This window comes from Drosophila biarmipes, chromosome 2R (assembly GCF_025231255.1).
Source record: "Drosophila biarmipes strain raj3 chromosome 2R, RU_DBia_V1.1, whole genome shotgun sequence".
In the NCBI taxonomy this organism is placed as follows: domain Eukaryota; kingdom Metazoa; phylum Arthropoda; class Insecta; order Diptera; family Drosophilidae; genus Drosophila; species Drosophila biarmipes.
The window spans coordinates 9,480,503-9,498,720 of NC_066615.1; the positions used below are offsets into that span (position 1 = coordinate 9,480,503).

The 18,218-nt window shown below is 45.0% G+C and overlaps 3 protein-coding genes across 4 annotated transcripts in view; all 3 read right to left on the reverse strand.

Annotated features, from left to right (window-relative positions):
• LOC108026669 (transient receptor potential cation channel trpm) overlaps nt 1-16,636 on the reverse strand; it is a 50,846-nt gene extending 34,210 nt beyond the window's left edge. Inside the window, exons 1-2 of one of the 2 annotated variants that reach the window (XM_050888184.1) lie at nt 16,091-16,636; nt 14,110-14,405 (exon numbers count right to left, since the gene is read on the reverse strand). The gene's annotated coding sequence lies outside the window, so the exon portion shown is untranslated. The remainder of the gene's footprint in view (nt 1-14,109; nt 14,406-16,090) is intronic. The other variant, XM_017097734.3, reaches the window with a different exon arrangement.
• On the reverse strand, nt 3,342-5,015 carry LOC108026672 (NADH dehydrogenase [ubiquinone] flavoprotein 1, mitochondrial). Its single transcript, XM_017097741.3, has one exon. The coding sequence runs from the start codon at nt 4,943-4,945 to the stop codon at nt 3,485-3,487; it is 1,461 nt and encodes a 486-aa protein (XP_016953230.1). The 5' UTR covers nt 4,946-5,015; the 3' UTR covers nt 3,342-3,484.
• A 373-nt stretch (nt 16,637-17,009) lies between the features above and the next one.
• LOC108026548 (G patch domain and ankyrin repeat-containing protein 1 homolog) lies at nt 17,010-18,192 on the reverse strand. The gene has a single exon (XM_017097498.3). It carries the CDS (start codon nt 18,114-18,116, stop codon nt 17,106-17,108), a length of 1,011 nt encoding a protein of 336 aa, XP_016952987.1. The 5' UTR covers nt 18,117-18,192; the 3' UTR covers nt 17,010-17,105.
• Between the last annotated feature and the right edge of the window lie 26 nt (nt 18,193-18,218).

Here is an 18,218-nt window from a genome sequence, read left to right on the forward strand (position 1 = left end):
GGAAACCCCTTCTTGGCATCAGACTAACTCCCAAACGACCTTTCTATTGTGACGGCCGCAGTGCGTGGGTCTGGGTCTGCGACACATGGCCCAGCAGCCCACGACTCCGACTCCTACTGCGATTCCGTTTGTGGGTCCGGATCCGCATCCCGAATCCGTCTCAAGTGACAGGCGCGGGCGCTGAGCTGTGCTTCATTACAGTAATGCGAGCTGGCCAGGGTCCAGGACAGGACGTGAGTGGGCGGATCCTGGCCAGAGGCAGGGCTGGAAAGTGAAATAAAATAAGCGCTGGCAACAGCAAAAGTTATGCCAAGTATTCCCGGCTAAGCATGAATCAAGTGCCATAACACGAGCACCCTGGCAGACCGAGAAACAAAAAGCAAGTGGCAGAAGGCGAGAAACGAAAGGCGCAAAGCCAGAAAAGCCAGAAAAGCGGGAAAGTGGGGCCCAAGAAAAAGTCCTGGCCGCGTGCTCTTAATTTGCGGAATTCAAGACATTCGCTTTCATTCGAGATTATACTCCGGCATTATAATCCGACGGGGCGGGGTGTGTGGGTGGGACCCATGGCCCAGCATGGCGGCTGCACTAAACACTCCAGAGGAGGAAAAAACGGCTGTGTACTAGGCGATAAAATCAATATCTAAATACGATTTCCACCCACATGTGATTAACTTTTGTGCAGTCAGTAAGGCACAAAATTGAGATAACGCGCCATTAAATTTATGCTTGAACAAAAGACATTTTAGCGAAGGTACCAAGGACACGTCGCTCCTGGCTGGGCCTTCGCCCCCTAATGATTGCTCAAACTTATAATTGGACTTTAATAAGCAATTGCCTGGCAGGCAATGTGTGCGAGCGTGTTTCTTTCGAATTATTCTGAATGCTTCAACTTGTTGTTCGATGCCAGGAAGACACAGAACCTCGGTGGCAATGTGATTAACTGGGGCGACTTACTGCCATATCAATCGCGGACTAAGTACCGCGACTACTTGCAGCAAACTTGAGGGAGCGCGAGGGAAGCCAAGTTTCCAGCGGTTTTCATTTGCAATTTGCAGTGAGCCAAGGCCCAACCACTCGAGGACTGCTCCTGAGTGCCACAATCAGTCTGCCGGGTCCGACGAAGGGTGTGAAATTTATATGCCAGCCCGCATTTGCGTCACTGTTTAAAGATTTCCTCCCTCCCGCAGGCGCAAATGACGGCGACGGAAAGGAGACAAGGATGAAAGGACCTGCCTCCGGGGGAACCAGAACCAGCACAAGGGGAAAAGCAAGAACAGGAACCAGAGCCATGTGCCACGGCATGTGCTCGAAGCCCCCTTCCAAGAGCACATTATTTTCAGTTGTTTCATAGCGGCGCGATTCTAATCCTCTTAGCTTTCTTTTCAAAAATTTCTAGGAAAAGAAACACATATGTGGTTCCGGTTTTTGTGCGCCATATAAAGCACAATGAGTTATAATTAAAAGGCTTTCTTTTTTTAGTCATGTATAATTTACCTGTTCATGTAGCCAAATTGATAGCCCTAATCCTGTTACAGATAATAATGGACGTTTAATCTTTGAATTAAAAGGTTATTTTACTAATTCAACAATATTGTTAACTGTTGTGGGAAGCGTTTAAAGTACGTTTCAACCGATTTAAAAATGTGAAATGTTATTAAAATAAAAAACATTTTTTTATGACGACAATAACTGCATTTCAGGTGGTGGTTTTGATCATTAAAAATATTTTAGTCCCATGAATAATGTACCTATTCATGAGGCGAGATTGATGGCCTAATCCTCTTATACATAATTATGGATATGAAATTAAATTATTTGTTTACTAATGTTTTATTATATTTTTTCACTAGTTAATAATTATTATTACTATAAAATGAGCGGATATAAAATTTAATAATATTGTTAGCTGTTTTAATAAACGTTTAAAAATTTTTTAAAATATATACAATGTTCTTTAAATAAAAACCATCTCCATTCGTTATTTTATGTTAATTGTATGTCAATCAAGATATTAATATTTAAATTTAGAATGCATTTCTAAACATCTATATATCAGCAATTCAAGGCATACCATTTAAAGGACTTTTAAAGCCACACAAAATGGCCTGGTTATTTGAAGTGAAAGGGTGATTCCTGACTCCTCGTAAGTGTTAATTGCATGGCCATCAGTCATCGCCAATTGGGGCTGGAGGCACCTCTGCGGCCCCTGTCGTCGAGTGCCAGGAGTGCTCGCCTGCCCGGATGAATGGGCTCCTAATTGAGATAAGAGTGACGCAGGCTGCTGCCTCCGGCGATGAGAAATGGACCTGGGATGTGCCAGCTCAAACAGAAAAAGTAACACTTTCGCTGGCACTTTCTCCGGCGATGTCCGAGCCAAAGAAATTAGCGGGCCAAGAGCGGCCAGCAGCAGTATGTCTGGCGAGCCCTGATTATTGGCAATGCAGGGGATTGGGGATGGGGCCGCTGCCGGAGGAAGGATAATGGCAAGGGTAAACTGACCCACAAACTCGATTAAGGGGCCCAAGGACACGGCCTCGTGTTAGGGGTAAATCTTTGTGTGTTCGCTGCTGTTGTCTCTGCAATCATTCAAGCGCAGACAAATGTCCTGGTGTTTGTTTATGTCAACAATGTGTCCTCTGCCACTTTGACCCACTACCACCACACACTCACACCCATCACTCTCACATGCTCTTCGTCCTCCACGATTTTTCCCCATTTTCCTGGGTTTTTTCTATTCTTTTCCAGGACATCACCAACATAACGGCTCTCATCAGCCGCGAACTGGAATCCAAGAGAAACCAGCCAACTAACGAGAAGCGACGACCACAAACCGGATTGAATAGTCGTTTAAAGTGTCATCATTCGCCGTGTGCCAGCAATGATTTGCGAGCCCCCATCCCAGCATTTTCCACTGGCTGGACTCTCGACCGGGTTGTAGTGGTCACCGAAAGTAGCCAGAGATTTATTTCTCTTTGACCGCATTAGCCTGAGCTCTTTCCAGACCCATTCATCCTAATTAAATCGCTATATCAATCGTAAGACAATAGTTTGTCACTGGATTTTCCCTAACAAATGACCACTTATCACGTCTATCTAGCGATACACATATGCCATTAAAAAAAGTTTTCCAATTTTAAAGTTGAAACGAAAATAAAGTATTTGCTATACCAATTCTTCTGCTTGGCGCTAGGATTGGCAAACGTATATAAGTACAAAGTCTAACATGGCCGTAAATCTTCTTGGCCATAAAAAGAATGAATCTATAATAAACAATAATTGTGTATAATTTGTCTGCCCCTGAACCTCGAGAGCTCATCAAATTGGCAATTAATACAATGGACTAATGTTAGCGCAAAAAGTAATTTATGACGGCAAATGTGTGTCATTCAATAATAGAGAATACATATACTTTATATTTCTGGTTTTTGAAAGGAACTTGGAAGATTTAATTCATTTTCTTAAGTTGAATTCCGGCCCGGATGCTTTAAGATCCCTTTGCGAACTTGAGGATGCGTTCCTGGATCTGCTGGCTGAACAAGCGCACCAGGCTCTCGGCCACACTAACTTGGCTGTAGGCCAGTGCGCAGATGGGCTTGCTGTTCCTGATCTTGTCGGCGATGGCCAGTGTCCAATCGATCTCGTGGGGATGGGTCTGGCCCTTGACGAACCGGGCGAACATCTCCGGCAGCCAAATGGCACCATCCCGGCAGTAGGTGCACTGCTTGCAGGTGTGCTTCTCGAAGAACTGGATGGAGCGCAGCATCACCGCCAGAGGATCACTGTCCTTGCTCATCACGATGACGGCTCCGCAACCCAAGCCGCTGCCCGCCGACACCAGGCAATCAAAGTCCATGAGAACCTCCTCAGCAGTGGGTGGATCTATCAGTGGTGTGGACAGACCGCCTGGGAAGACAGCCGCCAGGTTGTCCCAACCGCCTTTGACTCCGCCAGCATGCCGTTCTATCAGATCCTTCAGCGGAATGGACATCTCCTCCTCCACAGTGCAGGGATTGTTGACCTCTCCGCTTAGGCAAAAGAGTTTCGTGCCCGTGTTGTAGCTACGGCCCAGTCCGGCCCACCACTCGGCGCCCCTTCGCAAGATGGTGGGCACTACGGCAATGGACTCGGCATTGATCACCAAACAGGGGTGGTTAAAGTAGCCCTTCTCCGTGAGAAAGGGTGGACGACGTCGGGGTCTGCCCAGTTCGCCCATCAAACAGTTAATCATGGCCGTCTCCTCGCCACACAAGTACCGATCTCCCCGCTGGACCATCACATCGAACTTGATGCCTGTTCTGCAGACATCGTCCCCCAGCAAACCGTGATGATAGGCCTCCGCGAGGGCAAAGTGCAGGTTGCAAGCCTCGTTGTAGAACCGATTGCGGATGTACACGATGGCCCTGCCGCATCCCATGGCCACGCCCACCAGGAGCATGCCCTCGATCAGCTTGTGGGGCTCGTGGCGCAGGATCTCCCGATCCTTGCAGGTTCCCGGCTCTCCTTCGGCGCAGTTCACGATGATAACCTTGGGTACCTTTTCGGACTTGGTCTGCCGCAGGAACTCCCACTTGAGACCGACGTAGAAGCCAGCTCCTCCACGTCCTCGCAGTCCGCTCTTGCCCACCTGCTCCATAATCCATTCGGGACCCTGCTCGAGGAGATCCGCGGTGCGATGCCAATCGCCCCGCTCGCAGGCTCCCTGCAACCGCCATTCGTGGCGTCCATAGAGATTCTGGAACACCCGATCGCAGTCATCCAGCGGTCCAAACTTGCTCTTGGTATTCGGTTTATATCCCTTTGGAGTCATTGAAATCTTTGGTCTATCTGGACCCAGCTTTTTGGACTTTTCCGACTCCTTGACAGCCTCCTCAGTCAGAGTTTGGACCAGTCGCAGTTGCTCTTTCCACCGAGACGGCGAATTGCCTTTCAGAATCTTGCGAAACATTTAGTGTTCTTGTAAAATATATCACATGTGTAGGTCTGTTCTTGAAAAGCAAGTAAATGGTATGGCAAGTTACTCAAAGAATGCTACATCTACGTTTTAAAAGCCATCCTTGAACTGCATTGGAATTTCTTATAAAAATAAAGGTAAAAGAATGTGTGCCCACTATTCTCAGTTGTGGTTTATAATAAACTGCATAAGTCCCAATATCTTTCAATTTGTATCAGAATAATCGGGTTATTCTGCAGCTACAGAATAGATTTATTATCTGCGTATGTAGCTCGGCTGTCCATTTCCCAAATGTAAATCTATCTGACAAATGACGGCAGCGGGTGGTTTCATGCTTGCAGGATGAACCCTGCTTCATTTTATTCAAATTTGGGCTCAAATTAGAAGCTGAGGACCAGATCCAAACCAGCATTTGCCCAAAAATCCTTTTTTAAACGAGTTTTCTGGCCCAAAAGACCAACGACAAAGACGGGCAGCAAAGTAAATACATCGGGGCCAAAGTTGGTCGACGACAAATTGGAAGACTGAAAGTAGCGCAACAAATGCTGCCATAACGACAATGGGACAATAAATTCAGGAGTATACCGGCAGCACACCCCACAACACCCACAGCCGCCCACACATGGCAGATGCGAGGCAGTTTCCCCAGTGCGACGACATGTGCGAATGCGTATACGTAATTTTCTATGAATCGGGCAGCAGCAGCGAGAGCAGAAGCAGTGGCACAGACAGGCCCTTTCAATTTATGCAACCATCCGACAGCGATTCGCCTTTAATGGCAGGCAACAAGAGGCAGCCCGAAACCAGATGAACTGGAGACGAGGCTGCGGTATGTGCTACCTGCTACCTGAGAGCTGTTACCTGATGCCAGGTAAGAGGGTTTCAATTAGCGGGCTTTGTGCACCAAAAACGAGATGGTACTCGCTCGCAAATGAGTTGCCAGCGACAAACTGGAGTTCCGCCCGCGGCCCACTCATTAGCATGTACTAATGGGCGCCATGAGGAGCATCCTGAGGGAGCCCAAGATGCACTCCAGCTGCATTAAGAGATTTCGAGGGTGGCCAGGTGGCAACAACAACGCACAAATCACGGATTTAATTGGGGGAATTGTTGATTTAGGACTGCGGTGGAACTTGAGCCAAGCGACAAGTTTGGCCAACAATTTGTGTCTGGCTTAAAGGACGCTAAACTAGCAGCAGGTAAGGCACTTGAAAAAAATATTCGAAACTATTACGCAGCAGTTTTTAATATATGTGAGCATAATATAGTTGTCTACATAATATAGTTGTCCCTTTGTTATATAGTAATATTTAAAATACTAAAGTGCTTTAGTAAGAGATCATATAAAAATAGCTAAACCTAACAAAGTATATATTTATAGACTGCATTGGCAAACTTTAAGGCAAACTTAAAGTATAACTTTAAGCAAAAAGGGGTTTTACATATGTTTTAGGTATATACTATTCCCCCCAGTGAGTGTAGTGCCTTCATATGCTATTATCTGGAGTTTACTAAAAACCTTTGATTTATGATTTTCATTCATTTCTATTTTGAATTTCAGTTCATAGTATGTTTTTTTTTTGGTGTTTGCCCTCTCGACCCTAATGCCAGAAGGTAAACTGCAATCCCCCGCAGTAGTCAAGTTGTCGCTACCCTCGCGGGAGGTGTTTGTTTTATGAGCTCAGTTTGCTCAGCTCTGGTTGATTTCGTTATTATTATTGCTGGGTAATGTTTTATGGCCATTTTGTGGCTGTTTTCACACCCAGCCGGCCAAAGACCACAAAGCCACAAGCCAAAAACAATCAGGACAGCCGGCGCTGAACACTTTTCTGCGACACGAAGGGCAAACAATCGACGCACACACCGGAGATTAGCTCTAATGGAGTAGCCATTCCAGTTTCGGTTTCAGTCCACAAAATAACTGAACAGATCCCATCGCGGAATTCACTCCCTTGTTTGCATTAGCAAATGCATTGTGTACTCCCTCCGGGGGCTTTTGTATTATGTGTTGAACACGTTAGCGAATGGATAATATAGGTACATTCGGCCATCTAGTTGTTCGTTTACATTTATTAAACAGAGAACTAACAAGGTTTTTAAACAATCTGTAATCCAAAATAAGTATTCCCTTAGTTCTCTTTAATGGGTGCTACTCTAAGGATCCCTACTACTTCTTGATAGAGTATTTTATTGTTGTGGCAAGCTACATTCCTGCCGGCAAAATTTATAGACTTTGTGCTTTTTGTGTCCTTGCTTTCCATGTGTTGCACTGTGATTTATCAACCATTAATGGAGGTGTACTAAAGCGAGGACAATTAAAGCGGCAACAATGAAAGCACGCAACTTATCGATATATATTTAGAGTGATTCGATTCCCCTCTGTTTGATGATCTACCCTTTTATGCTAATTACTGAACTGAAGAATCCCATGCCTAATGTCAGCAACAGACTCTCAACTAACCGCAGTTACCACACTTGTGACACTTGCCACATGTGCCAACAAGTCGATATTGGCACACTAAACTGAACAGCAATCAATAGACGCCCCAAGGACTCTTACGCCTCGCCATCGACTTTAAATAAGCTAATTTACATGCACACATGGAGCTCCTGGTGGCAATTTGTAAGCGGCGACGACAATGCCAGCAAATTTACAGCCCACGGTGCCAGCTGCAAGTGCCGCAGCTGCACATTAATGCCCTGGCTGGCCCACTGGCATCCGAGCTCCAAGTTCCAGACCCACCAACACACCAACCCACCCAATCCTCCAGTCAGGCCCTACACGATTGTGGCTTGTCTTCAGTCAAGCAGGCAGCTGCTGCTTGTTTTTCCCATCAGACATCGACTCATTATCGAGCCAGGAATTGAGCAGTTCATCCAACTGTTGCGTGGCCTGGTATTGGTTTTTCGGTTCGAGGGAAATTCATGAATTAATTAATTAAGATTCAAAATCGAAGAACCAAACCTCTCGCACATTTTGGGGCTTTGGGCTGCGGGGTATAAAATACAAATATTAATACCCAGCACTCGTAAAGGGCATATTAGTATGCAATTCTTTAAATATTAAATATCCTTATAACTATTTCATTATAAGCAAATGAAGGAGTCAACGCTAGGTGGCGCTGTTTCGGGGTGCGAAATCCTGGAAACAGTCGCATTTTCGCTTGCATATCTCCATCTCTCTCGCGCTGCTTTTGACTGAGTAACAGGTATCTGATAGTCGAGCGATTTCCAAGGTGATCTAAAATCTGTATGCACTCATTTTGATATTTTTACTCCAGCAAAATGGTTCTTAATCAAGACTTAGACTTTGGGAAATTGAATTTATGCAGGGCAACGGCTTGCTCCCCAACTTATGTTTATTGAAAGACAAAAGAGTTGAGCCACCAGAGCAAATACTGCAGCATGTTTAACAAGACGAAAACCAGAAAAGTTAGACTTACACCAGCCTTACTGCTCTTCAATGGCTCTCTACATTTTGTAGCACACTTCTGAGCGCGCATTAAAGGTGCCAACTTCAGGCATTAAAATGTAAAAGCAATCTCTGCTGTGGGCAAACAACAGGTACCAGGTTGCCAGGCGGCAGAGTGAAAGGACGCAGGTGAGAGCCGTAAAATTCACTTTTAAAGGTAGCCCACAAAAAGGGATAAGTGTCCGTGAGTCGGGGCCCCATAAGCAAAACTGAAAGTATTTATAGCATGCAAACACGCGGTGGACCATGGTCATTTGCATGCTGACCCCACAAATATGCATGTATGCATGTGGGCGAAGGGGTGAAGGGGTGACGGGTCAGCGCCTGCAAGTTAATCACGTGCCATGAAAAGTCACGCATACTTCGCCACTGGCGACCCCTGCGAAAAGCTTTGAACATGGGCAGACAATTTCGAAAGTCGTGGAATCAGGACGGCCGAATACATGCAAGTAAATGTGCAATAATGCACACGAGAAGGCCAAAAACAACCAGTGCAGCGAATTGGGGTTGCACAACTTTTGGAGGTCAGAAAGCAAAACTTTAGGACCAACAAGAGCGAAAACCAAACAACGTTAAAACTGCAATCTGAAAAAACACACAGCCTTAAGAAAGTCCTGAATTTATCGCCGGTATAAAGCGCTAGTTGTTCCCATTTAATGGGCAAAAAATAAGGTTTTCGAATTCCATGTGTTTTGTCGCGAAAGCAACGTGGTATAATTGCATCCAAAGAGTTCGTAAAGCCAGTCAGGGACATCCGCCCGTTCCAATAGTTCATTTCACCCCACCGTGTTATGGCCATAGTGGTGGCCATAAAAATGTCCAATTCCGACAATGCGTGTCAAGCTCATGGAAACCAAAGGAATTTTATTTGCGACCGTTTTACGACCGGTTCTCTTGATGGCAGCAACATGAACCAGCAAACCTCCACTATTTATAACACTCAATTACCGACCGTGATTCGAGAACTCGGATTTAAACGACATATTTGAATACCAAAGCTTTGGCGAAGGACCCTCACTATAATAACAAATTTTATAATTAAAATTATGGCTGAAGGAGTTTTTTTTTATTGCGTCGCAGCACACTCATTATAATAAATAAATTAAAGAATTAAAACTATGGCTAAATGAGTTTCTCTTGTTTATTACTTTTTAATTTGAGTATTACTCCATTATAACGCTTAATACCGAAGATATGGTAAGGAACGTAAATGCAATACAAGGCTTTAGGAATATTTAATTGGCTTCTGAATGTATTAGAGATTATAATACTAAAGAACCGCTTGTCCCAAATCGTTCTGTGGTAATTTACCCACTTTCCCACTCAAACTCCCCACACCTAACGAAACTAAAGAATCTTCCAGCGCGCTTCCCAAGGTCAGACAGTTTTCCTCGCCATTATGTTCTTACCTACGTTTGAATATCCCCATCCCTTGTCCGGGTCCTTTCTTTCAGAGGTCACGCGCATAAATAAATTCAAAAACCCCTTCCATTCGCTGCATGGCACGTCAACAGTTTTCCCCGGTCCACTCCAGACGTGTGGTGGAAACCAGTTTTCCACTTTCTTATGCGCGGAACTTGGGTGCAAGTTCTTGGGCTCGCCGTATGCCACATGGCAGCATGGCCATTGTCTTATGGGCGAGCACTATCCCACGGAGTGTTGGATAACCCGGAGATGTAACGACATGCTCCGGGATTCGGGCCATTAAGAGGCTTATGTCCGGCTCAAAGGTGTGTTTGTTTGATTTAATGTGAAAAGCTTGTTTAAACTTTAAACCGATTTCCATATTTGCCGAGTCGGCCGAACGGCACACAATGGCACCCAAAGCGAACAACTGATCCCAAAACCCAATTCGCCAATATGCCGCCTTTGAATAAACGGTGGGCGGTTGGGATGGCTGTGTTGTGGGCAGCAATTCACGGGATTTGCATTTACCAGGGTCCTCCAATGCGGACTGCCAGGAGCCCCATGTTTGCCCATACTCAATCGCCACCCGGACACCAGGCCACCAGGCCACTCGAAACGCTTGCCGAGCACAATGAATTGAGGATTGTGTGCGGCTGAGTGGAGCCGAAGCTGCAGGAAGCAGTGAAGGGAGTGGAATAAAAACCTATTACAAAATATGTTTGTGTTTCATTAAAAATTTAAGACCCTCCACGGACGAAAAAATGAAAAGCAAAGCGCCCTGTTTATGACATGCGACAAATTTAGTCGTATTTCGCCAGGACCATCTGTATTAAAAATTCTTCTTCGCTGATAAAGTTATAAAAACGAGCACGTTATGTTGTGACAAAAAGCGGGTAAGCGACTATTTTATATTATGCAGGAGCGTTAAATAAAATCAAAAACAACATAAAATAACAGGCCCTGTGCAAAATCAATATGTGCTGTATGCCATGTATATAGAACACGCTAATATCATTGTATTATTATTAGGCAATTGAAAAGTGCGAATGCTGTTTTGTGTTGTGAACAATAAGAACAATTGTTGATTTATAAAGCCGATTACCATATCCGATGCTCATAGAGTCCATTAGCCTACAACACAATAATTTGTGCTTAGATGATGTATAGGTGCTTTTATCTGATTTCTGTCTAGCACTATAACAATTAACAATTGCGCTTAAATTTAGTTTGTTTATCTAATCTAATTTATGTTTATGATTTGAAATTCCACTTTATATTGCCACATTTCATTTAAAACTGGCTAACCCATAAAGTGCACATCTAGGCCCTCTCAGTCTGCCCAACAATATACAAAATTAATTCAATCGACAGGGTAGCAGGACAGTTATTGGTCTGCGGGATGACAGCCCGTGCGATATTGGCAGTCATTAACAGCAGATCCATGCGATTGTCCATCAATATTTGGACTAGGCCAGCATATTTCTCGTTTGTTGCCGTTCGCCAATGAGCCAATCGAAGTTATCTATGCTTTATGTTCAGATGGTCAGCTGTGGCAGCTACTTTATAAGCAAAGTGCGCCCCGCCCCCGAGTCCGCCAAGATATCAGCGGCACGTGCTCCCAACTGACGCGCTTCAGTTTATCACATCCAATAAACTTTTACCATTGCATAATACTTTCTGTATTTCATTTATTTACCGCACAGAGTGCACTGTCTGGCCATGGTGGCAAATACACTTTGTTTTGCCTTTCGGATCGTATATCAGTCTGGACACTTTAATTCGATTCTGTGGGTGGGCGAAGAAAACTTTCGCTCTTGATTTTATTGCACAACTGGAAGGGTGAATGGATCAAGAGATAATTCGGTTGTTATCTCATTCGTAACAGCCTTATCTGTGGCGCTGACGGTCCCAGATTATGGGGAGTAATAAAGTACATTTTAATTGCAGGCCCGAGTCAAAAACCTTTCGGGTAAAAAAGTGGCTGCCGGCCTGTGTCAATAAAAGAGATTAACTGCCATTGAATTGATGCAGTTTTAAGCCCTTAATAAATTAAATATTGCAATTAAAGCTTCGCGCATTAAGAACTTTATTTTGTTGAGCAGGTTTATTGGTACACAAGAGCGGGATCTATTTGTTTACCTTTCCAGCACATATAAATCACTGTAGGAGGGTATTAAAATACGGCAAGACCGTCCCCTTCCGTGACGCAATTCGCTTGAGAAGCGGTGCGTGTGCTTAGTTTTCAGAGTTAATCAGTGTTTATCTCAGTCAGGAAACTCATCTGGCGAACCTTGAATTAGCTGTTTGCCCTGTCGCTCCAGACGTCCCATTTGTATCTCCGGGGGTGCTGATGTATCTTGTATCTGTAGCTTTGTATCTTTGTGTGCTCTGCCGTCTCTGTCTGGCCGGGAGTTTTGTTTGCCTTTGTTTTATTGCGACTTGTTGACGTTCTTATTGCCGCTCTGGCTGTTGTTGTCGTATCCTCAAGTTTACCAACTTGCATAGCAATGAAGCGTTATGAATATGCGAGTAGCTCAACTTTCTGGCCAGGATTTCGCTAGCCATTTCGCCGCGTCTTTGCTGCCACTTTTCGCCAGATTCACGATGACATTGTTGCCAACAGCCTGTCACAGTTTTCAATTTTATACCGCCGGGCTTTATGCTCTCACCTATCCGAGACTACGGACTCCATGGACTCCGGGGTTTATGTTTGTATGTACGTTATACATACATATGTGTACGGGAAACCGTAAGCCGCAAATGTTTGCTCTACGTGTCTTTCTGACGTTCTCCACTTTCCCGGGGACTAATGCATTAAGTCGATTTCGCGCTCCAATGGATTTTGTTGCCGCTGCCACAAGTTTTGGCATCCTTCTAGCCTCCCGGCCCTCGTATACGTCGCCTCAGCTGAGCCACTTTTACACGCTCAATCGAATGGCTCCTCCGACCGACTGACTGACTGATATTCCTGCCACACATTTGGTCTCGAGAGTCTCCAGAATCAATGGCACGTTAATAAAACGTCGCCAAACGAGCTGGGATTTTCGCATTTCCCATTTTCCGATAGTTACCCGCTGGATGCGTAGGGAGCTGGCTCAACCCGTAATCAGGATTCAATTAGGCTTCTTTAAAGAAAATTTAATCAAACTTCGCTGACCTTTTCCGCCGCCGGAAAAGCCAATTAAGAGTGGCAACAATGGGCGAAAAGCGGGCTAAAAGGGGCATCGGCCAGGAGTTTTCATAGCCCGGGCTTAATTAATGTATCAATCTTTTTGTTGCAGCCACTCTACGGAATGTCAAGCCCTTCGTGGGGCAATTAAGAGGCTATTGAAGTGTTGACACTGGCCACAACAGGACACTTTTCGGGGTTAAAGTTTTTGCCGGGCAAAGTTCGAGCGTGCTTTTGTGTGCTTCCGTTAAAGGGACCTTCCATCATCGGGCGTGTTAACAAGTCGCACGCACATTACTTCTAATTTATGTGCATATTTCAAAATGCGTGGCCTTGGGGGAAAGCAGAAAAAGAGAGAATAGTTGTCTGGAAAGTTGGGCCGTCCCACTAAATCACATGCATACGTCTTGCGAATGAGTAATGTGGGGCCCGTCACTCAGTCACCCCCCTAAAAGCAGCTTGGTTCCCCAAGAAAACCTGCTCTACCACTAGCCTGCGTCTTATTAGCGTTAATTACTGCTGTTGCTCTACGCAAAGCTCCTTATCCCTTTAAGCCACAACACATTTGCGAGCTTGCCAACAAACTTCAGGCCTAATTTTTGTTAAATTTTTGTTCGCCCTGCCACTGACACACTCACATCCAGGGGCGTCGCTTGAAGGGGTGCGCAGATTTCGGGCAACAATTTATGCCGAAAGTTTTCGCAAATTGCTCATTTCAAGCGCCGTTTGGTATGCAACACCTTAGTGATATTAGAAAATTCCTGCAGGTGGGAGATTTATGCCAGCCATCGTCCTGCCGATTGCACACTCGCAAATCTCAAGGAATTTCACTTCCTTTTGTAACTCCCAAAGACCAAAATATTTAGTAACTTTGCATTACTAAAGAGTACGAAAAGAAAGCCATTTTAATCACAAATTTTAGACACGTTGAAGCATTATCATCTGCCATATGATAACTATTTCATATTACATATGTTTTTTGTGATCATTAAAATATTTATGAATGTATAATTGATATGATATGACATTTTAACTCTAAGGTCTGACAGAATTTCCCTCAGTGCAGCAGCGCGCACTAGCGTTAATTTGCATTTATCTAGCTGGTCTTACCTGGGAAAACACTTAAAAGACTCGAGAGGCGCGGCCAGGCGGAAAACGCTGGAGCAGTAATACTTGTCTCTGGGTGTAGTTGATGCTGAATGAGCGAAGACGTGGACGCTGCCGCTGCTTCTGGGGCTTTTCTCATAGACACTTTTAAGACCTGGATGCCCGAGCACTGGATCAAGCATGCTTAAATTTGTTTTCCAAGTTCATGCTTTTTGTATTGCTCATTTCGATATTGTTGTTTATAATTGTTGTAATTGTTTTAATGGTTATTATGTCGGTCTCGCTTACGGGTAAACAACCTAGGGGTTAAACGCGAGCAGTTTCAGGTGTTTAGCAATTAGGAATTTTCAAATAATATTATATCCGTGTGCTTGCTTAGTTTCGTTTGATTGCAATTTATTTTAACTACTGGCAGTATTTCGTTCTAGTTTCGGGGCACAAAGGAAAATGGAAATTGAAGGGCCCTCAGCAAGGGGGGATTTTCCACTCTGAGGGGTACTCGACTTTTGCCATTGGCATTGCCATTGCGCTCAGGCAATGACCCGGAAGTTTTGGCATTTCATTTATCTCATCTCTGAGCTCTTCGGTCCGCCTCTCTGGGTTTATTTTACAATAATAAACATTTAGCATTTTCATTTTGGCTCTTATGTTTGGTTTACGATTTTAAAGATTTACGAGATTTGTTTCCACCCAAGCACTGAAGTAAATAGGCGTTTGCTTGGCCTTCTGCTAACACAGTCGGACTTCTATAGCTCGAAACGTTAATGGTTACGGTTTGTACAGATTCTCACTGGACGTAAGCAGAAATACTGAGGAATGGAAAGTATTTTCCCCTTTTGAAAAATATGCAAACAGGTTGCACTTCAAACCCTACGTTTACCTTGGTAACATTATTGATTTTATAGACTATTATTTAACAATTAATATTTGTATAGTTTATATTAAAAGTTTCCTTTAAAGAAATAAAAGTTATAGCTTTGAAATGGAAAGTTATAAACTGGAATCAAAATTTCACTTAGTCGGAGAAGACTGTTCTAAGAAAAACATAATCGCAACTGGTAAATAAGAGTGATGACTAAGTAGGGACTGCTTCTTTTTCGGAAAGTGCGCGTTTCGCAAGCTTGGAACAGATTCGCAGCATTCCAGGGAATCGTTGAGATAATAAAAAATATTCTATTTAGTTTTCCGTTTTTTCGCCCCACCCCCGCCTCACTTGACTGGCCATAGCATTGTGTTGTCTAAATAATAGAATCGAATGGGGTTAATGGGAGAGAAATGCCGTGCAGGGTCCAGTGGCAGATGCAGGGTGCATGGTAGGGGGACTTTTTAACGGCAAAATAATACATTTATGTTGTCTTGACAATAAATATATAATTAAATCAAAATAAAATATAAATTCTTACAAAATTGTTAAGATAGATTTTAGTGACATATTTTGACTTTTTGTTGAAAAAAAAAACATTCAAATTCTTAAAATTTATTGATCCGTTTTAAGTTTTTTTTTGAAATTTTTTAGAAATCTATTATTTTCAAATTTGTTATATATGTTCAAAAAACAAAAAAAAAACGTTAAATGTATTGCTGTTTTAAGATATGATTGTTAATTGTTTCAAGACCCCAAAACTACCCCCTTTTCACCCGCCCCTGGCCAAACACAACAACAACGCAAGTTCGTGGAGAGGCCCTGATCGCAGGGGGTGGCGGTGGGGGGCGGGGGTTGGCCGAAGAGGGGGAGGCTGGCAATGCCGATCGGGGAGCGAGAGGGCAGCACGCAGCGAGAGAGCGGAGCGAAGAGAGCAGCACGATATGTACACAGTTCAATGCAAAACCAAACAAATCACCGAAATAAATGCTACGAAAATAAACCATAAAGCCCAAGAACACCGCCGCGTATATTAAATAATATTGCTCTTATTTCTGCAGATGCCGTGGGGGGGACCGAGTTATGGCGACGACTTTGTAAACGCTTTGCGTTATCACTCACGGTGTAATCACATGGCAGCGGTACTTGGCTTAGTTACTCCGAAGTAAGCGTAATTCTAGCCACTGCGCGTTTTCGGGGTTTTGTGGCGGTAACGAGACACGGCACACGAAGGTACGCAAAAACAGCACTGGCACACGACAGGGGTCGTCGGCAAAGTTGGCCAATTATTTAAAAACTATTTAAATGCGCGCAGCGAACCGCACGCTGGAGCTGCAACAACAAAGTGGAGCGACGCGATGCTCTGCTAACAACGCTCCCACAGCTGTTCGTGATCGGGCGCAGCGTTGCCACCTTCTCGAAATTCGGAATGAATTTTTGAATCCGCCGACCAAGAGTTTCGCCCAGGTGCTTGGTAATTCACTTTTGGCCGTGCTGTTCACCTAAGTGGAACGCCTGCTGCCTGGGCGACCTTGGGGCCGCACTCACTCCCACTGTTCCGCTTTTAATTGCCGGGCGCGCGAGTACAACTTTAAAACACGCACTGCCAACTTAGTTTTATTGCAGTCCGCGGCCGCTTTTCCCAAAAGTACGAAAAATCAGGGCCCACCTAACGGTACAGCAGTCCGAACGCGACTGGGTGCAGGATTTCGGAGAAGTTCCTTATATACCGCTGCGAAGCGTAGGCCAAGGCGCACAGGGCGCAGGCGCAAAGCGGAAACCGTGTCAACTCGCGGCCTCAGGGTCAGGATGTCAGGGAGAGAGCCGCGGAGCGGGAGAGCGAGCACATGCAACAGCACGGCCCAAGACCCACACTCCTTTTAACACCCATCCTCAGCCGGAATCGCATAACCAACTAGGTTGCCGGTAGGTGGCGCCAGAACGAGTTGGGAAACCCAAGGTCGCCGATCCGAGATCAAAGAAATGTGCCAAAATCATTTTAACCCCATTTGCTCTTTTTAAATACAGACTTACTAAACAGTTTTCAATTTTACCATTATAATTTTTTTTTAAATTACTAAATTCCTTATAAATACATTACTAAAAAATCATCCTAGGCTTTGTATGTAACACAATTTCAGCTCAGTTCCCTACGCAGATGCCGCTCCCGCTTCCATTCCCGCACCTTTTCCCGCTGCATATCGCTCCGCGTGCGTCTAGGCTGATGTATGGGATCCCTTCTTCGCACAGCGTTCAAATCATAGGCTCCAAAGTGGGTGACCCTCGCCGGTTGCTGTTCGATTCCCAAGCCAGTGCGTTGCTTGCGAAGCACGGTCTTCACTGGATAGAGTCGTCCACTTTGGCTGGGTCCCAGTCCGTGCTCCTGGTCCCAGCCTTGCTTTACCATCAGCTGCAGTCCGCGATTCTTGGCGGAAATATTAAACTTGTGTAGTTTATGGGCGGGCAGGGACTTCAGATTGAACTGGTGTACGGTGGAGGTTTGATGGTCTGGCCAGGGGGTCTCCTTGTAGTCCCTTTTGCAGATTTCGCAGTAAAATGGGCTGTTGATATCGACGGACTCCTCCCCATCGCTGCCCTCTTCAGAAACGGGTAGTGTTTGCAAAAGATGCACCACTTCCGAGTGACCTCTTCGCTGGGCCAGCTTAAGAGCTGTGTTTCCGGATTTGTCTGCTGTCTCTACATGAACTCCTTTCTGGAGAAGCCAGGCCACTGTCTCGATGGCTCCCTCGCAGGCAGCCATCATCAAGGCAGTCCAGCCAAAGGAGTCGCGGGAATTCAGGTCCTCCTCGAGGATCTCCATTTGGGACAGCTCCTCTACTCGGTTGCTTGTTGCCACGCGGAAGAATTTGCTCTTATCAAAGGGCAACTTGGGCTTCTTCGGGACCAACTTTGTTTGCTTTGCTTTACTAAAACTGGGGGCTGGAACTTGACCGGTGGTAGGAGCATCCAGAACTTCCTTGTAGAACTCCTGCGCCTCTGCTCCATTCAGACCATTTATTTGGTGTTTGGCCGCTTTCTGCGATTCGGGACCACTATCCGGATCTCCTGCCCGGACGAACCGCTTCAGCTGCAGCGGCAGTGTGGTCAGGGCCAGCCAATTTGGATGCAGTTCTCCTGACGAGTTCATTGTCTATAAGTCGCAATTGAGATACTTCAACATCTTTTGTAAATAAACAATTTACAGGTGTAATCCAGGGCTGTCGAAGCGATAGTCAGCTATCGATAAGCT

What these genes read in the sequence shown, in the direction of transcription:
- LOC108026672 (XM_017097741.3), bottom strand. Translation starts at nt 4,945, where the DNA reads ATGTTTCGCAAGATTCTGAAAGGCAATTCGCCGTCTCGGTGGAAAGAG.
- LOC108026548 (XM_017097498.3), bottom strand. Translation starts at nt 18,116, where the DNA reads ATGAACTCGTCAGGAGAACTGCATCCAAATTGGCTGGCCCTGACCACA.